Consider the following 15417-nt stretch of genomic DNA (forward strand, 5'->3'; position numbering starts at 1 on the left):
GCTGGATTTTGCATGGAGGGGAAAGAACTGGAAAGGATCTTACTCTGTTGGCCTCTGAAATGCTAGTTCTGCAGGTGACAGAAAAAGAAAAGGAAAGGAGAAAGGATACTAGTATGAAACTGTGGCAGCCTTAAAGCGGTGGTGGATGAGACAATACATCATATGAATGCATTAATCTTATGTAATCTTAGAGAAGCAAGCTTGCCAGAACTGACGTAAATAGAGAGCTGGAACATTTTTAGATCTATACTCTTCTTGATTCTCAAGTGGACTGTATCTGCCAGGACTCACTGTGCTGGTATGTTTTTTTCTATACCACTCAAGGTGATCCAGATTTGTCCTGCATTCCTTCTGCTGTGTTACGAGAAGGGAATAATGCCTGGGTTTTAGAGCTTGGGTGATATAAACTCTTGCTGTTCTTTTCCCATTAGTAGAGCTTTGCTGAATTGCACCATCTCTGGCAGTGTATTATCAAGAGTTGGGTCTTTTTTAGTCCTTGATTTCTTTTGAACAAAATTTGGAAGATTTTATATTGGCTAATTATACTACTATAGCAGTCTATGTACTATGTACTACTACAGCAGTCCTGTTAATGACTGGAATACTTGTATAAAAAATTAAACCTATTGACTGCAGTATGAGTACATAGCCTTGAGTCTTTTGCAGGAGATCCCTCTCAGAATGGAGACTCTAGCCCGATGAAGAACTGTTCCTTACAGTGTATTTTCTAATCACTACTTGCATATGAATCTAACTAACATTTCCTAAGTAGGCAAAAACTGGAAGTAGCCAACTGATAGATAAGGCTATATGAATTTTCCTTTTCTATCTTAGAAGAAAGAATGCAGAGTCCCTTAGCCCAGGGAAGACGACCATGCACTTCACCAGGAGATCAGCCTGTTTCCTGCAGTGCTGAAACAAACGTTTCCATGTTCATAGGGCTGGGGGTGGCTTCATCAAATTGCAGACCAAGTCTGCTTCTGCCTTCCCTCCCTTAAAACAATACATTCAACTGCTACCTGTGAATCAGTCATCCCATCTGGTACTCACTGAAACCAAAGAGAGCTGAATCACCAAATTGAAAAGATTCAGAGCTGGTCCCTTAACTGATGGATTTATATCTTAAGATGTGAGAAACATTTCAAAGGCCTGAGCAGTGTCAGCATGTCATTGAAGGCAGCAGAGTGGTGCTGATTTACAGCAACTGAGATCCAGCATTCTCATTTGCTTTCTAATGCAGACTTTGGACTAGTAGTTACAGATTGCACACAAGCACACATAAGAAATGCACGTATTTTCTCTTAGGACAAAAGGCTCCATCCTTTTTGGGCAGTTTTGTGGGTTTTTTTTTCCCATTTCTTAAGTAGTTTAAGTGAGTCTCTGTATCTCAAGACTGAACTAATGTTCCAGGCTAAAGGCTGTCATGTCTCTATTTCTGTTACTGCATAGGCTTATAAAAGAACATGTGCCTGATTCTGGAATCCCACAGTACTTTATCCTCCACCCTGAAAGCTGGTGTTGGATCAAGCACTTTGTCTTACTCTGATTAGTCTTTGATGTCAGTAAAGCAATAATGTAATCAAGTCTTCCTGCCTTTCTTGTGGTGCAGTTTTGAAGAGCACATTAGTTAATGTTCTTAGACTGCTGTGTTAGAGATAAGTATTATTTGGGCTGAATTACTTGGGCAGGAGGGTATTGACAATCTGTTCCTCTTCGATGTCTATACTGAACTCACTAATTAAAATCCAGATGAATAGGAAGACAGGGGGAAGCTTTTTCTTACCTACTACAGAGAGTTACTAGTTGCCAGCAAGTAATTTTACTTTCTTTTGTTTGGTTGGTTGATTCTGCTTTGCTACAGGCAGTGCATGTATTTCTAAAAGCCTGGCAACAGTGATCTGACGTCACTCCAGGCACACTCCTGAGCAACAGAAATAGAGTGGCTTGTCAACGTGTTCCCCTTGTGAGTGAGCTACATTATGCTATTGCAGGAATAGACTGTGTCTTAGGTTTCCTGGCTGCATAGAGAAGTAAAAAACATGATGCTTGGCCTGGCTAGAGAGGGGGGTTATAAACAGTGCTGGTGGTGGATGCTTGGTATGTGCTATGTGCTGAGGGCATGGATCTGAGCCCAGCAATAGCTGTTTCCCTACAGGAACAAGTGACTGCTTGTCACCTGATGACAACTTCTGTGCATAGCAAAGTGGCAGAGCTGCTGTCTTCATGGAGCAAAATACTATTCCATGCAGGGCAGTGGTTCCCAGTTTCTGTAGGACCTGTGGAGCGAACTACTGTAGTGAGTTACCACTCAGCCAGTTGGCAGTATTTCATCTTGCTGACTCCTGGTTCTTCTGGGCTCCCAGTTACTCAGAATATGAAGTTTTACTAAAAAAAAAAAAAGTATGACATCTTCAGAATAAAATGGGATTGGCATAGTATACAGGGGGAAGCCTGCAGAGGGTATTTATTAGATTACTGTGAAGATTGTCTTCAGAGTGGATTTTAAAAATCCAATGACCACTTGATCACTTTTAAAATTTTAGACTGCCACATATGGCTTTGAAAAGTTAAGGTGTTTTGAGTTGTAGTTCATGTGCATATCTATAGAGAATCCTTATAGAATATGACTCTGCAAATGCACTTTTTGTTCTCACGCAGCAAATACCGAGAGCATAACTGAATGAAAATTTTATTTCATCTTATGTCTCTATATTGGAGGAGGTAGTTTTTCATGTAGAAGATTAAATCTCTTCTTGTTTGCTGTTGATATCCGCTGCAGAAATATTTGAGGCAGGCAAGGACGTTAGTAGGAAATAACTTTGCAGAAACCGAAATACTGCACGCTAACTCTTCAGCTGTGCAAATTGCTCCTTCTTCATGGATTTATGTGGAGCTGTTTTCATTTGCTTTGCTTTTACTGCTGCCAAGGAACCAGCCCATTGGTCCCAGATATCACAAACTGTGCTGTAGCCTTGCCATAAAATAGTCCAGGGCTGTTTCCGTTCTGCAGCAAAGAGCATTCTCTCCTGCCAGAGGTTGGGCTACTCCCTGCTGAGTCTGGGCTAGCGCTATTGTTTTCCATGCTGATCTCTTAGTGGCATCTAGTGTTTAACATATGTAATAGCGTCTTCTCGCAAACGTTTTGGGCTGCAGTAACCTTGAGGACTTCCCCTGAGATAAAGCATTTGTAGATCTCTTTTTATGGAGAATATCCACTCCCACGTGAGGGCTGTAGGCTTAAGCCTTTTGAAGGAAAGCATTTCTAATACCATCCTACTCCTCATATCCCAGTGCTTGCCTTTGATTTTGGTATTTAGTGAGTCTTTTCTTAAACTTTGATATATTTGTCATTAATTCTCACTCCTAGGGATTTAGGAACTCCATAGCCCTCAGTACTAATCTCCATTTCCCCATAGCAGAGATTTTTCCCTCCCAGTACAGTTGTAAAAATTGCTTTTCTAGAGGGATGACACGATCAAATGGATTCTTTGTTAGAACAAACATCATGCTATAGGAGCATCGAGACACCAAAGAGTGTGTCTGTAAACGTTACTGGCAGAAAGTCTGCGTTCAAGCTCTGTACCCCTTTTGTTAGGTTTGTATGGGAAAGGGAGGGGAAGAAGGCAGTACATAGAACAGCCATGAGCAGCAGTGGGTAAAGTTGAAGAGATACCCTAAGGGTTAATGCCAGAGGTCTTCACACCCCTAGACTATACTGCTCATAGGTATTCATTATTTTGCCTGTTCCACCCGATTCCTGCAAGCAGTGAGAACCAAGCATACTTTGCTTCCTTTTTTTCTCTGTTTTGGTCTCCTTTATAAAAGAAAAAAGCTCTACATTCTGTATATTATATCATGTGACTGATGCACTGCACAGAGCCAGCGTATTCTCGTGAAGGTCTACGTATGCAAGAGAGGTGCAAAGCTTTGAATGTCATCTAAACTTTTGTTTCCAGAATGGAGAGTTTCCCAAGAGGAGAAGTATTCCACCTCTGGGGAATCAAAACTGAATGAGACATTGCAAGAAATTTCCTTTAAAAATGAAAGCCTGTTTCAAGGCAGAGAGAATTGTCATACACAGAGGACGTTTAAAGTGCTGAAGACAGTCTCTTATGACCAGTACTGCATGCATCAGGCAGTACCCTAGAAAAAGTGATTATTGTATTGGTATTGTTTCTCAGTTTTGGGTCTTCATATTGTGAATAAGTCTCTTTCCTCTTTTTCAGTGAAAGAAAAGGGAAATAAGAAAGTTGAAGAAAAAAATTAGAAAGATAAAACTCATAAAAAGAGTCAGTATTAGGTGAATGGAGAAGTTCTTAGGGCTATGAATGTATCATTCGTGTGCTCATTTATTCCTATGCAAATGGAACTGAGAAGCATACAGTCTTTACTTTTTTTGTTCTAAAGTGTGCATCACTTAATAAAACTTTGTGCTTGTTCAGAGCATTACATATAAAGATCTCTAAGCTGCTTATGCAAATAAATCAAGCCCTGCAAGTAAATATAGGGGGGTTGTCTTTATTGAGGATGCAAAGAATATGCTGTATCCAGAACCCTTAAGTTGTAGATTAGTACTTCTGAAGAGTTGCATATAACCATTAGTTTTTTGCAACAAAATAAAGCACATCCACATCTTTATAGGTCCATACTAAGTGGAGATTAGTCTAAGCCACAAAATATGTATCTGGGTATTGGATTGGGTGACTTCCGAGGTGCCTTTATTGTTTGTGATTAGGTCTAGAAATTGCAGCATTTAGTATTAGCTTGAGCTCATCAGTTCTAAGATCTTGACTTGACAAATTTATTATTTGAGGAATAATTACATATGAGAGTAGAGACAAGAAGGCATCAAACTCCTGTGAGATCAGAGTCAGATCCTTCTGCTGTTGCTGTTCTCTGTCCATCTGAATCTACATCTCCCCATCACCAAGCAAGTATCTGTGACTTTTTTTGTAAGGAAGCAACCTCCGAACCAAAGCAAAACAATCATTGGTTTTTATAAAATGTATCTGAACTCCTTAGGAAAAAACACTCTACTCCTGCTTGTAACAGGGTTCCAACTTAAATAGGTGGTTTTAGCTTTCTGGTATCCTGACTGCCAAAATCAGAGGCTTGATTTTGTAGTAATACTTTTCATATAGACTTCCCTGGAGCAGAGGAAGAAGAAGAGTACTGCTTTTAAAAAAGGAATTATTGATTGCAGTCAGCTGAAGACAACTCCTAAGAATTATTGGAAGCTTATTTCCAGCCTTGGAAATTTTGATTAAATCTGACCACACTACCCCCTGCTGAGGACACTTTCGGGAACAAGCTCTTCAGACATTAAAGATGTAAGAGATACATTAAATATAAAATAGTCGATATCCATGATTCAGCTGTGATGGATAGATACCACAGGCATTGCAAGAGGGCTTCTACTAATAGGCACTTTGGAATTAGCCAGTGATTCTTAATGAAAATGCCTGCCAGCACTTCCTCCTTTTAATCTTTCACATGATCTCAAAAAGGAGGGAGGAGCAGGATTACTGGCACAAAAGTAGAATATAAATTCAGGGTTTGCAAGTCTCTTGGTACTTGTTGTTTTATTGCAGTTGTGCCATAGTGGCTCCAGTTGATGGTTCTGGTCTACGTGATAGCAGAGAAGCAGGAATAAGAAAGATAAAAACTCAACCTGGATTCATACTGGTGTAAATAAGCAGAGTTTCTGTCTAAGATACTAACTACTGGCTAGAGCAAAATGTATCCTTCGTTGATTAACACTACTTGCAGTTCATGCTGTTACACCAAGAATTTTGCTGAAATCTTCATCTTACTAAAGTTAGTCTGACCATTAACTACTTTGTCTCTCAGCTCCTCAAGTGTTGGCAAAACACCTTTCTATCTGTTTTTAGTGCTAGAACAAACTTTCATCACAGCTTTCCTTGCTGTTCCATGCATTGTAAGTGTAGAATAATTATGCATTCAGTAATCTTTTCCTTTATCCTTTAGTCTTTTGCAGTGAAATGTCTCTTATGCGTAGGTGAAGAATGCCACAATAGCAGCAATAACACGGTTTATTCTTCTATCAGGAAATTAACTGAGCTCTGTTATATCTCACTGATTATAAAACTGGTTTAATTTTCCATAGTAAATGGGAACAATATAACATAATAAACCCCACAGCACGTTGGCATTGAAATTAAGTATTTTATCAGCAATACATTTCTACAAAACATTTATCTTCACAATAATTATTCAGTCAAGATAGCACAAGGGGGCCCAGGCATATTCATGGTGTGAATGGTGTCATAAAACAGATACTGCCCTGGGGACACTTTTTTGCTGTTCCAAATCTAGCAGAATTCTATGCTTCCTTTTCACAGTTTCAAACCATTCAGGGCGCTGCTATATGCAATTGCTTACATAGAAAACAGTATTAGAGTGTGAATATGTCTTTTAATATAGTTAGGAACAAGGGCCTGAAAACATAAGCCTATGACTATTTAGGTCTGTAGAAATCGACAACTAGATGGAAGAAAAGCCGTCAGTATTACAGCTTTTTCATAGACATGTACCAGTTTGAGAGAGAGGAGTTTAAATCAACCCACCAGTTGTGAAAGTGATCTTTCTTGAATTTATGGAGTTCTTCCTCCAGCATTAAATGCTCTTTAATAAAATAGCAAAAGAATAAAATACAATGATTGAAACAGAGTGTGGGAATTTGGAATCCCCAGGCTATGTCCCAAGCTCTGAAAATTTGTTTAACACAAAGATTGAAAAAAAATGAGATTTTGCTTTTCCCTTCACAGCAGTTAGCCATGGAATATAAACAGCAATGCCACCTCAACTGTTCTTCCTCTATGAGTTCAAGTCTCCTTTTAAAAACCAGTGAAATCAGTTCCTTTAAGCTCATTTTCTTTATTTTCCTGGGCCTGTTCTTTAGGCTGATTTACTGTGAAAAATGGAAAGGAAGTGACTTAAGTATTTTTGAAGGAAGAGTTATTTGCTGTTTGCTTTTCATCATTCTTAATTTGTAAAGCTCAAGTCAGTAGCTGAGGGAGTTTTAAATAACCCAGAATTTAAGTAGATACAAGACTCAGACACATACACAGATTTCCTTCTCTAATGATCTAAGGATGAGTTGATAATGGTTATTTCTTGCGGAAGTTTCTGGTCTGTTTCAGTCACCTACTAAAGAGATCTTGTGTCTGCCACACTGGCAATAGGATCAGAACCTCAGTTAATGTAAATCGTAGAAACACCGACATTGGTGGAGAACTGCTCATTTACAGCAGCTGACTGTATTCTGCTGTTTCCTTGAATCTGCTGACTTGCTCATGTAGTTTTATGGCAGGCTTCATTTGGGTAGCTCATACCTCATCAGATCAGTTGTTGACAGGACAAGGTAATAGAGATCTTTATCTTACTTCACAGATTTTGTAATAAAAGCTTGAAGTACTGAAGCTCTATTTCTGTCAAACTTTCTGTTATTCCCTAGAAATAGTCACAAATTCCAGTCCAGCATTTTGATTATGAAATTTTACCTAAGGCCACTGACTTGCAAAACCTTCATCAAACAGGCAGCAGTCTTTCAGACAAAGGGAATTGCAAGATAACCTCTGCCTATGCCTTCTGCTGACCTTTTTAAAAGAAGCTCAAAAGCAAGATAAAACAACTTAATATCCAGCTGTTGGGAAAGGTCTTGGCATCATGACTTGAAATATATCAGTCACATGATCTCCAATTGAAATTAATGTCACAATCCTTTTTGACGTTCCTGAGACCAATGTTTGGGTGAAAAGCAAGCAAAACAATTTCTTTCAATGAGGCTGTGCTGATTTACATCGATTGAGGATCAAGACCACTGAATGAATTACTAATATTAATAATAAAGTCTGGCTTCCAGCAGTTATTCATTCATGAGCTGAAGAGTTGAATTTGCTGCTGGCCCATGAGGCTCTTTCTCAGTGCATGTGGCAGCAATAAATGGACTTAAGTGAATTATAGATGATGAAGATAGTTAAAAGCAGTTTTACAACTGAGATCTCTGAATGCTCTACCACTTGAGGTATCACTTCCCATTGTGTTTCATTTCAGGAATATTGGATTTGGGACTCAACAGTACCTACAGGAGTAAGGTATTGGCCTTCTCACATTGAGTAGGTGGAGATAAGTAAGCGAAGGCATACGTCGTGCTGGCATTTGCAGCATTGAACATACTCTTAAGTGTTGCAGCTGTGGTTTTATGCCTTGCATTTTCTAATGAAGCAAATACCCTACTGAGCTTTGCAACTAATGCAAAAGTTGATTGCATGATTGATGCTTTGATTTGCATGGATAGAATTCATGCCTGAACAAAGGGAGAGATTACCATCTGGATAAAATGCAGACTAGATGGGAAGATTCTTCTGACTTTCCTTAAAAAGAAACAGATGGAGCAGGGGTAGAGAAGCTAAGCTTTGAAATTTTAATAAACTCAGACATAAAAATACAAAGCTATTAAAATGGAAACGCCAACTAACTGATTACTCAGAACCTGTTCTTCTGACTTAAGGATACATCAAGGCAGAAATTTTCAAAGCTGCCTAAGGGCTCTTGTAGTCCCCATTCCTGTTTAATTGAAAAGGAGTCAGGTTTCAGTAGTCAGACGGCTTTGGAAAAATCTTCACAAAATCATGAAACAGAGGTGATTACATTTCATCAAGAATTTCTCTTGAGAAAAAGTGATAAACCTGTCTAACAAACTATTACCTTACTCAGCACCGTATTACCGCAACTCAGCAGCGGCAAAATTGTATTAGAATCAACAGCTCTACCCCATTTGGACTGCAGAAATGCAGGGCTGACGTGCAGGGAATCCAGGAGAACTACATAGCACTGTGTCTGCAGACATGTCCCATGCTAGGGGTACTAGTCATGCCAGCTGCTGCTGATAAGGGGAAGTAAAGTCCTCTTGACCTCCCCAAGAAATCTGTGCCTGCCTATTATTTGATTGCAGATCTTGAATTCATTAAAACTGGGAGATTTTGAACATTGCTGAACCCAACTGAGTAAGCCATGTGAAGACAGTATCTACACAGCTTCTGAATTTGAGCTGATAATCTTGTGTGGCACAGTGCTGGGGACATGCAACGTCGGATCTTTATTAACTTAGACATACCCTAGCAAATCTAAGCCTGAATGGCTTTCTGAGAAGCTCACCGTTCCTACATTAATTTCAACAGGAATTAGCTTTTAAGGTAGTTTTAAATTCCTACTAGGCACCTTTCAGCATCATTAAGCATCTAAATACCTTTACAAATCTGTCCCCAAGACATATATCGGTTTTGGACAGGAAATCTCCTGTCCAAATCATGTAATTGCTTTTGGTATTTTTACACAAAAGCAACAACTTGTACATAGCATCTTCTCCATTACTGGTCTTCTCAGAAACATTGTTTACCCACAGTTCTGCTTGTTTGTCAGCGTAGAATACCATGAAGGATAACAGTGTGTTATCATATGCAGTTAGCCTCCTGGGGAATTTGTTACTCTGTCCTATTCAGAGAAATACTATACACCCTGCTTAAGAAGCAATTTGTACTGTATATAAATAAAACAAGGGAACAGTGAACACCCATTCATGTTAGACCTTGGGTCAATGAGGTGTGTACAGAGCTGCTATATATTTCTTCCAGTGAAGAAATTCTTTCCTTCCATCACTGCAGGAAGATGGAACATACTGAAATATATTTGCAGAAGAGAGAGATCTTGCAATAATGCATGAGATGGTGTTGGTTACACAGTCTTTTGCTTACTCTAGTTGTATGTAGGAGAAAGTACTTCCGTACAAGTTTGTCATACCTTAGCTCCATGTGATAATCAGAAGGTAAGTTGTAGTAACTGTACACCTCAGTTTAGTTAATGAATGGTTTGCCCTTTCTCACAGCTGTGCTGGTGCAGAATAATGCAGAAAAAAAAGAGAGTGCCAGTGAAATTTATGGCAGGTAAATAGTGGTTTTGTTGAAAAATTGTTTACAAATATCCCTGTTACTTTAACAGAACAACAAAATGAACTGACAATAGGGTAATGCAAACTAAGTAACAAAACTAGCATTATCATACAAGCGTTTGCCTTATTTGGGTAACAAAATGTGCAGTGAAATATTCAGCTATAATATATCTGGGCTATGAGATTTTCAGATAATATGTTAAATATTGTTCCATGATAAAACATGTACAGGCAGATGGAAAAAACCATTGTTTTCTCCAATTTGTGGTGTATGTATGTATTTGCATATTTAATTGCTTATCTTGCTTACTTGGCTGCTTTTTCTTTATGGTTTCTGCTGGTGATTGGAAAATAAGAGTCCAATTCTTAACCAGACCTGATCATTCATCGGCTAGAAGGACTGTCTTATTAAATTAATGAACAGATAGCTTTGTTGTAGTAGTAGTAGTTTTTTAGTTGGTGTGCTAAAACCACTCACTTACTGTTTTGCTGAACAGCATGGTCTTGTTATTTTATATTTTTCTCCATGCTGTTTCCATGTCCTTTCTCTTGCTTTAAATGTAAACCAACCACTTGATTCAAGTGCCATCTTTTTTGTTTGTGTATGCACAGAACCTAGCTAGATAGGATCCAGGCTTGTGACTAGAAGAGTTCTTAAGTGTTATCACAGGGAAAACTTTTTTCCTTCTCTTTTCCGTTCATTCAATGGAGGCCGGTATATTCTTTAGCTATTGTAGTTCTTATTTGGAACACAGGAGGGCACTAGAACTACGTTTCTTAAACTTCAGTTAGGCCACAAAAAAAAAAGAGGTGCAGTTAGTAGTTCAGAAATGTTTCTCAGACACGGGCTTCTTTTTAATGACCCTGTTAACTTCACATTTTGAAATGCTAAGTTTAGATGAAGGTTTTACATCAGCAGTCTGATAATTTGCATATATGCTGTTCTTTCAACTATGAAGTAAAAGACCATGGGGTAATATGACTTTCTTAGTGCACTAAAAATGTGAATGAACCTTAGTCACCCAAATTCTCTCCAGCTCTGAATCTGTAACATGACCTCAGTATTGTGGTTTTGATGTGGTATTTACATAAAACGAGTTAATCTCTGATGTAGCCTCAATTAGAATTTAACTATCTATCCTGCTCCTCTTTGGGGCAGAGAAGAAAAGGGTCCAGACTGTGCACCATTAATGGCCCTGGTTAAACAAGACTTCAGCATTAAAAGAAAGAGAGAAGGAAAAGAATTTATTCGGTAATATTATAAAATTAAATAAAAGGCTTTCTGAAATAAAATCTACTTTCAGTGATATCTGAGATTGCTTCCTTCATGTGCCCCTGACATTTGCAAATCATTATATTTAACGAATCATTCACCAACTTTCCCTACTTCAGTAATAAAACCAGCTACTCTAGTTACTACTTGTCTATCTTTCATGCTTTCCTCTGTTTTTCATTTGCTGCCAAGAATTTGCTTTACCTGGGTTGGAAAATACTGGCACAGCTCAGCCAGCTTAACTACAAAATCAAGAATCTTAAAGTAAAATCAAGGTTCTAGGCTGTCAGTTAGACTCTTGATTAGAGAACCTCTAGCCAAAGACCTTGGCAGCCAGAATACAGGTGGTCTTTCAAAATGTCATTTCAGTGTCTTCATGAATACTTTTCTTCTTTAATAATCTGGCCTCAGATCTAAGCATGTTGCACGGTCCCTCTCTTGTCATCTACAAGATACTACTCATCAAGCTGTTTCTATTCTTTATTTGGGATGATGCCACAGAAAGCCATGGCTAAGCATAAGTAAAATGGAAAGAAAGAAAACTATCTTTACCAGAAAAGAAACAGATGTTTTTCTCTTTCTAAGCAGGGTCATTTTAACTAAATTTGGAATTTAGCACCTTGAATTGCAGTGAGAAATGTTTAGCTTGAAGCACTGAAACTTTTACAAGACTAAGACTTCAGGCATTGCTAAAGCAGCCCTCCAGGGGCAGATGGAGTATTCCCTGGACAGAAGGGGATGCAAGGTGATGCAAAAAAAGCAGTCTTCTCTGCATCACTTGTTCTGCCACATGCTGCAAAATGGCCACAGAAAAGCCATATCCCATTTGTAGCAGGGAGTATTTTGGAATCCAGGTGGTCCAGGATCAGAGCAGAGACGTCTTTAACAACCGTCACCCTGTTTAATTGTCTTGATGGCCTAGTTACATTGCTCTTTGTGTTAAGGTCTCAAAGCACTTTGCAATGTTAAGCTTCCATTAAAAAAGTCTGGGTGAATCTCCCAGAGTGAAAGGATTTGCAAAATATCTAAATATTTGCTCGTCATACAAGCTTGGACGCCCCCATCCTGTGGTGAGGGGCCTGGCTCTCTGCAGTGCCCTGTACTCTCTGTGAGCTCTCGGCTCTCTACAAAAACACTACAAGGACTACGTTTAGTGGCACTACTAAATCTTTGGCTAGAGGAACTGTAGGTTTTCAGATATGTGCCAGAACACCGTCTGATCATGGTTGGCTGGGTTGAATTATTGTTTTATAAATAACAAATGAGTTAACTAGTTCCAGCTTGCAAATCTTTTCTTTTTTCCTTATAGCTTGTTCTACATATTGACATACTCCGTGGTGAAGCTTCAGGTGCCATTTCAGTACTGAAAGAGCCCATGTCCATATTGAACCCCTAAGCCACAGTGTTCGCATGTTCAGTGGTTCAGATGTACACATCTGAATATAGTTGGGAGCATCTCAGTCATGTCATCAGCAGCCCTTGGGAGAAGATAAAAACATCATTTTAGAGAAGGGTTTGGCCGCCTGGTGGAAACTGGGTGTAACGTTACTGCGCATCACAGCTAGATGAGTAACGCACTGTGTGTGTAACAAATTCATGGGGCACACATTCTTGACACATGATAGATCACCACGTATTGTTAAAAAAACAGTATATTATACAGTATTGTACAATGATACTGTGGCTAATAGTGATAAAGTGTCCTTATGTTTAAAATTCTGCTTGCAAAGAACAAGTTTATTTGTTAGGGCAAATTACCAGTAATTAATTCTTATTTATATTACTCTGCCACTTAGAGGTGCCAGTGAAGATCAAGGCAAATTAAACTTACTAGAAAGACAGGTGGGAGAGTCTATAGTATGGAAAGCTGTTCTGAACACGCAAGAGGGATGTTGGCTGGGAATCGGAGAGATAGAGTGATCTGCCCAGGGCACCAGAACATCTGAGCAATAGAGCTACTCCTAGTGCTTCTCACTTGTAATGTAAAATAATAAAAAATATTGTCTCCCCAGATTTTCATGCTTTAGTGCAATTAAACAGGTGGTTAGGTTTTAAGATATTCTGAATGATCAGAGTTCTCATTGCCTTCCATGGGAGATGGGCATACAGCAAAGATCAGGCACTAATAAAAATTAGATCCAGTTACTTACAGCCCCAAAGAGATGATGAGAACCTGGATCTTCTGAGTTTGGACCTAATGTTTTGTAAAGAATCTGCCACTGTGATTTGCAATGGTGTTGCTTAATTAAGGGCATAAGTAGTAGGTGTTACTGAATATCCCTCTCCCAGACAATTTGCCACACCACAGTTGACTTAACTACAGAAGCCAGCCAGTCTGGTTCAGGCCCGAACATCAGACCTGCCTTGCAGGATCCAGGTTCGTACACAGCTTATGTCTCTGTATCACCAATTTGAAATACTTTTATCAAGTCCCAGTTCACAGCGCTAGAGTCAAGTGGAGGTTTGCGTCATCGAGTGGCCGAGTCAATCTTACAAACAAGAACATTGCGTCTTTTGCAAAGTGCCGTCCCGTGACGATTTTTCCAGATGCTTGGAGTACTTTTAAAATAACCCTTTTGTTTTCCTAGTTATTAATGAATTACTTTTTAAAAAAAAATCTGTATTTATGCGAACAGTGGGAAAATGCCTGCGCGCTTCTACATCGGTATATTCCGTAGCAATAACGGGAGCCGTTACCCGTAGCCGCCCACCCTCCCCATTAGCGTCCGTCTCTCTTTCTCCCCCCTGCCCCATTAGCACCTGGCAGCAGCCCCGACGAGCGCCGGGGTCGGTTCCCCGGGGCGGGGCGGCCCGGGAGCAGGTGATCCCCGCCGGGGCGGAGAGAGCCGCCTCCCTCCCTCCCTTCTTCCCTCCCTCTCCCTCCCTCTCCTCCGCTCGGGCTCGGCTCGGCGCGGCGGGGGAGGCAGGAAAGTTGGGCGGCTGCTGGGAAGTTTTCGTAGCATGGCGGAGCGGCCCGGGGCGCCCGGCCCCAGGCAGCGCGGCGGGGCGGCGGCGGCGGGCGAGCGGCCGCGCTGAGCCGGAGCCGAGCCGCGGGGGAAGCTCCGGCCGCCACCCGGCATGGCCCGCTGGATCCCCACCAAGCGGGAGAAGTACGGGGTCGGTGAGTGCCAGCCCGGGCCGCTCGGACCCCCCCCCGCCCCGGGAGCCCCTTCCCCGCTCGCCGTGCCGGCCCTTCCCTCCGCTCCTGCCTTTGCGCCAACCCCCCCGGCCCCGCGTCCCCTCCCCGGGAGTCTCCTCGCTCTCCCTCCCCCGGATCCCGGCGCTCTGCTTCCCCCGCTCCGCCGCTGCCGAGTCCCCGGTGTCCCTGCACCGCACGTTCGTTTTGCTTCCCCCCCGGCCAGAGTCGTTCCTTTCTTTTAGCGCACCCTTGACTCCTTCCTCCGCCACGCACTTTCTCAATTCTTTTTTCAGTTTGTGCTCTCGTCCACTTTCAGGCTTCAGCGGCGGGTATTCACTCTTTGAACCCTTCGCGATGGAGGCAGTGGTGTGTGTCCAGTGCACGCCCTGGGAGCTCTAGGTTTCTGGAATCCTGCAAGTTCGGGACTGACCTTGATAATTGTGCCTCTCCAGCATGTTTTACAGTGAAGAGTGCTCTAACCTAACAGCAAAAAATGCCTATTGTTGTCCCCCAAAGGAGATGCGGCTAGAAAAAGTGATGGCAGGATAAGAAGGTTGTAATGAGCGAATTCAGGACTGTGGTGACATCTTTGCAGGGGATGGAAATCCTGACAGTCACAGGGGGAGGAACGGTAAAAGCTTGACTGATACCTTGTACCTTCTGCCCTGTCCTCTCCTTTATGTTTGAAAGGAGATTGTTGAATGCTGGCTCGCTTTTCTCAAGGGGCAGACATAACCAATGGTGTCGCTGATAAGCACTCCTTTTCTTGAGAGTTTGACACTGAAAACCACACAATTTTGAGGTTGCTTGTGAGAATTGGGCAGAGAACAATAGGCAGGAAACCGCTAATGCCACAACTTCTGATAGTTTATTTTAATGAGGAGTGATCTTCTGTGCCCCTTGTGTTCCATAGTGGGCTTCTAGATGTGAGAAAAAACGTTAATTTCATGCTTGCAAGGTGTTAATTGCCCCAGCTCCCATGAGGTTGTTCATTCAAGTTCGGTCCATGAGTTCAAAGGTGAAGAACCTCATCCT

General features: G+C 41.0%; 1 protein-coding gene across 10 annotated transcripts in view; it reads left to right on the plus strand.

The window, feature by feature from the left end:
• DOCK5 (dedicator of cytokinesis 5) overlaps window positions 1-15417 on the plus strand; it is a 130991-nt gene that overhangs the window by 27260 nt on the left and 88314 nt on the right. For 3 of the 10 annotated variants that reach the window (XR_003926291.2, XR_003926292.2, XM_030034993.2), the window contains exon 1: window positions 14126-14364. The exons of 6 other annotated variants lie outside the window; for them this stretch is intronic. Coding sequence is in view for 1 of the 4 variants with exons in the window: in XM_030034993.2 (XP_029890853.1) it covers window positions 14322-14364 (43 nt within the window). In the remaining 3 variants the exon portion in view is untranslated. Of the gene's footprint in view, window positions 1-14122; window positions 14365-15417 lie in introns of those variants that run through there. One more of the 10 variants, XR_003926293.2, reaches the window with a different exon arrangement.

Source organism: Aquila chrysaetos, chromosome 13 (assembly GCF_900496995.4).
Source record: "Aquila chrysaetos chrysaetos chromosome 13, bAquChr1.4, whole genome shotgun sequence".
NCBI lineage: Eukaryota > Metazoa > Chordata > Aves > Accipitriformes > Accipitridae > Aquila > Aquila chrysaetos.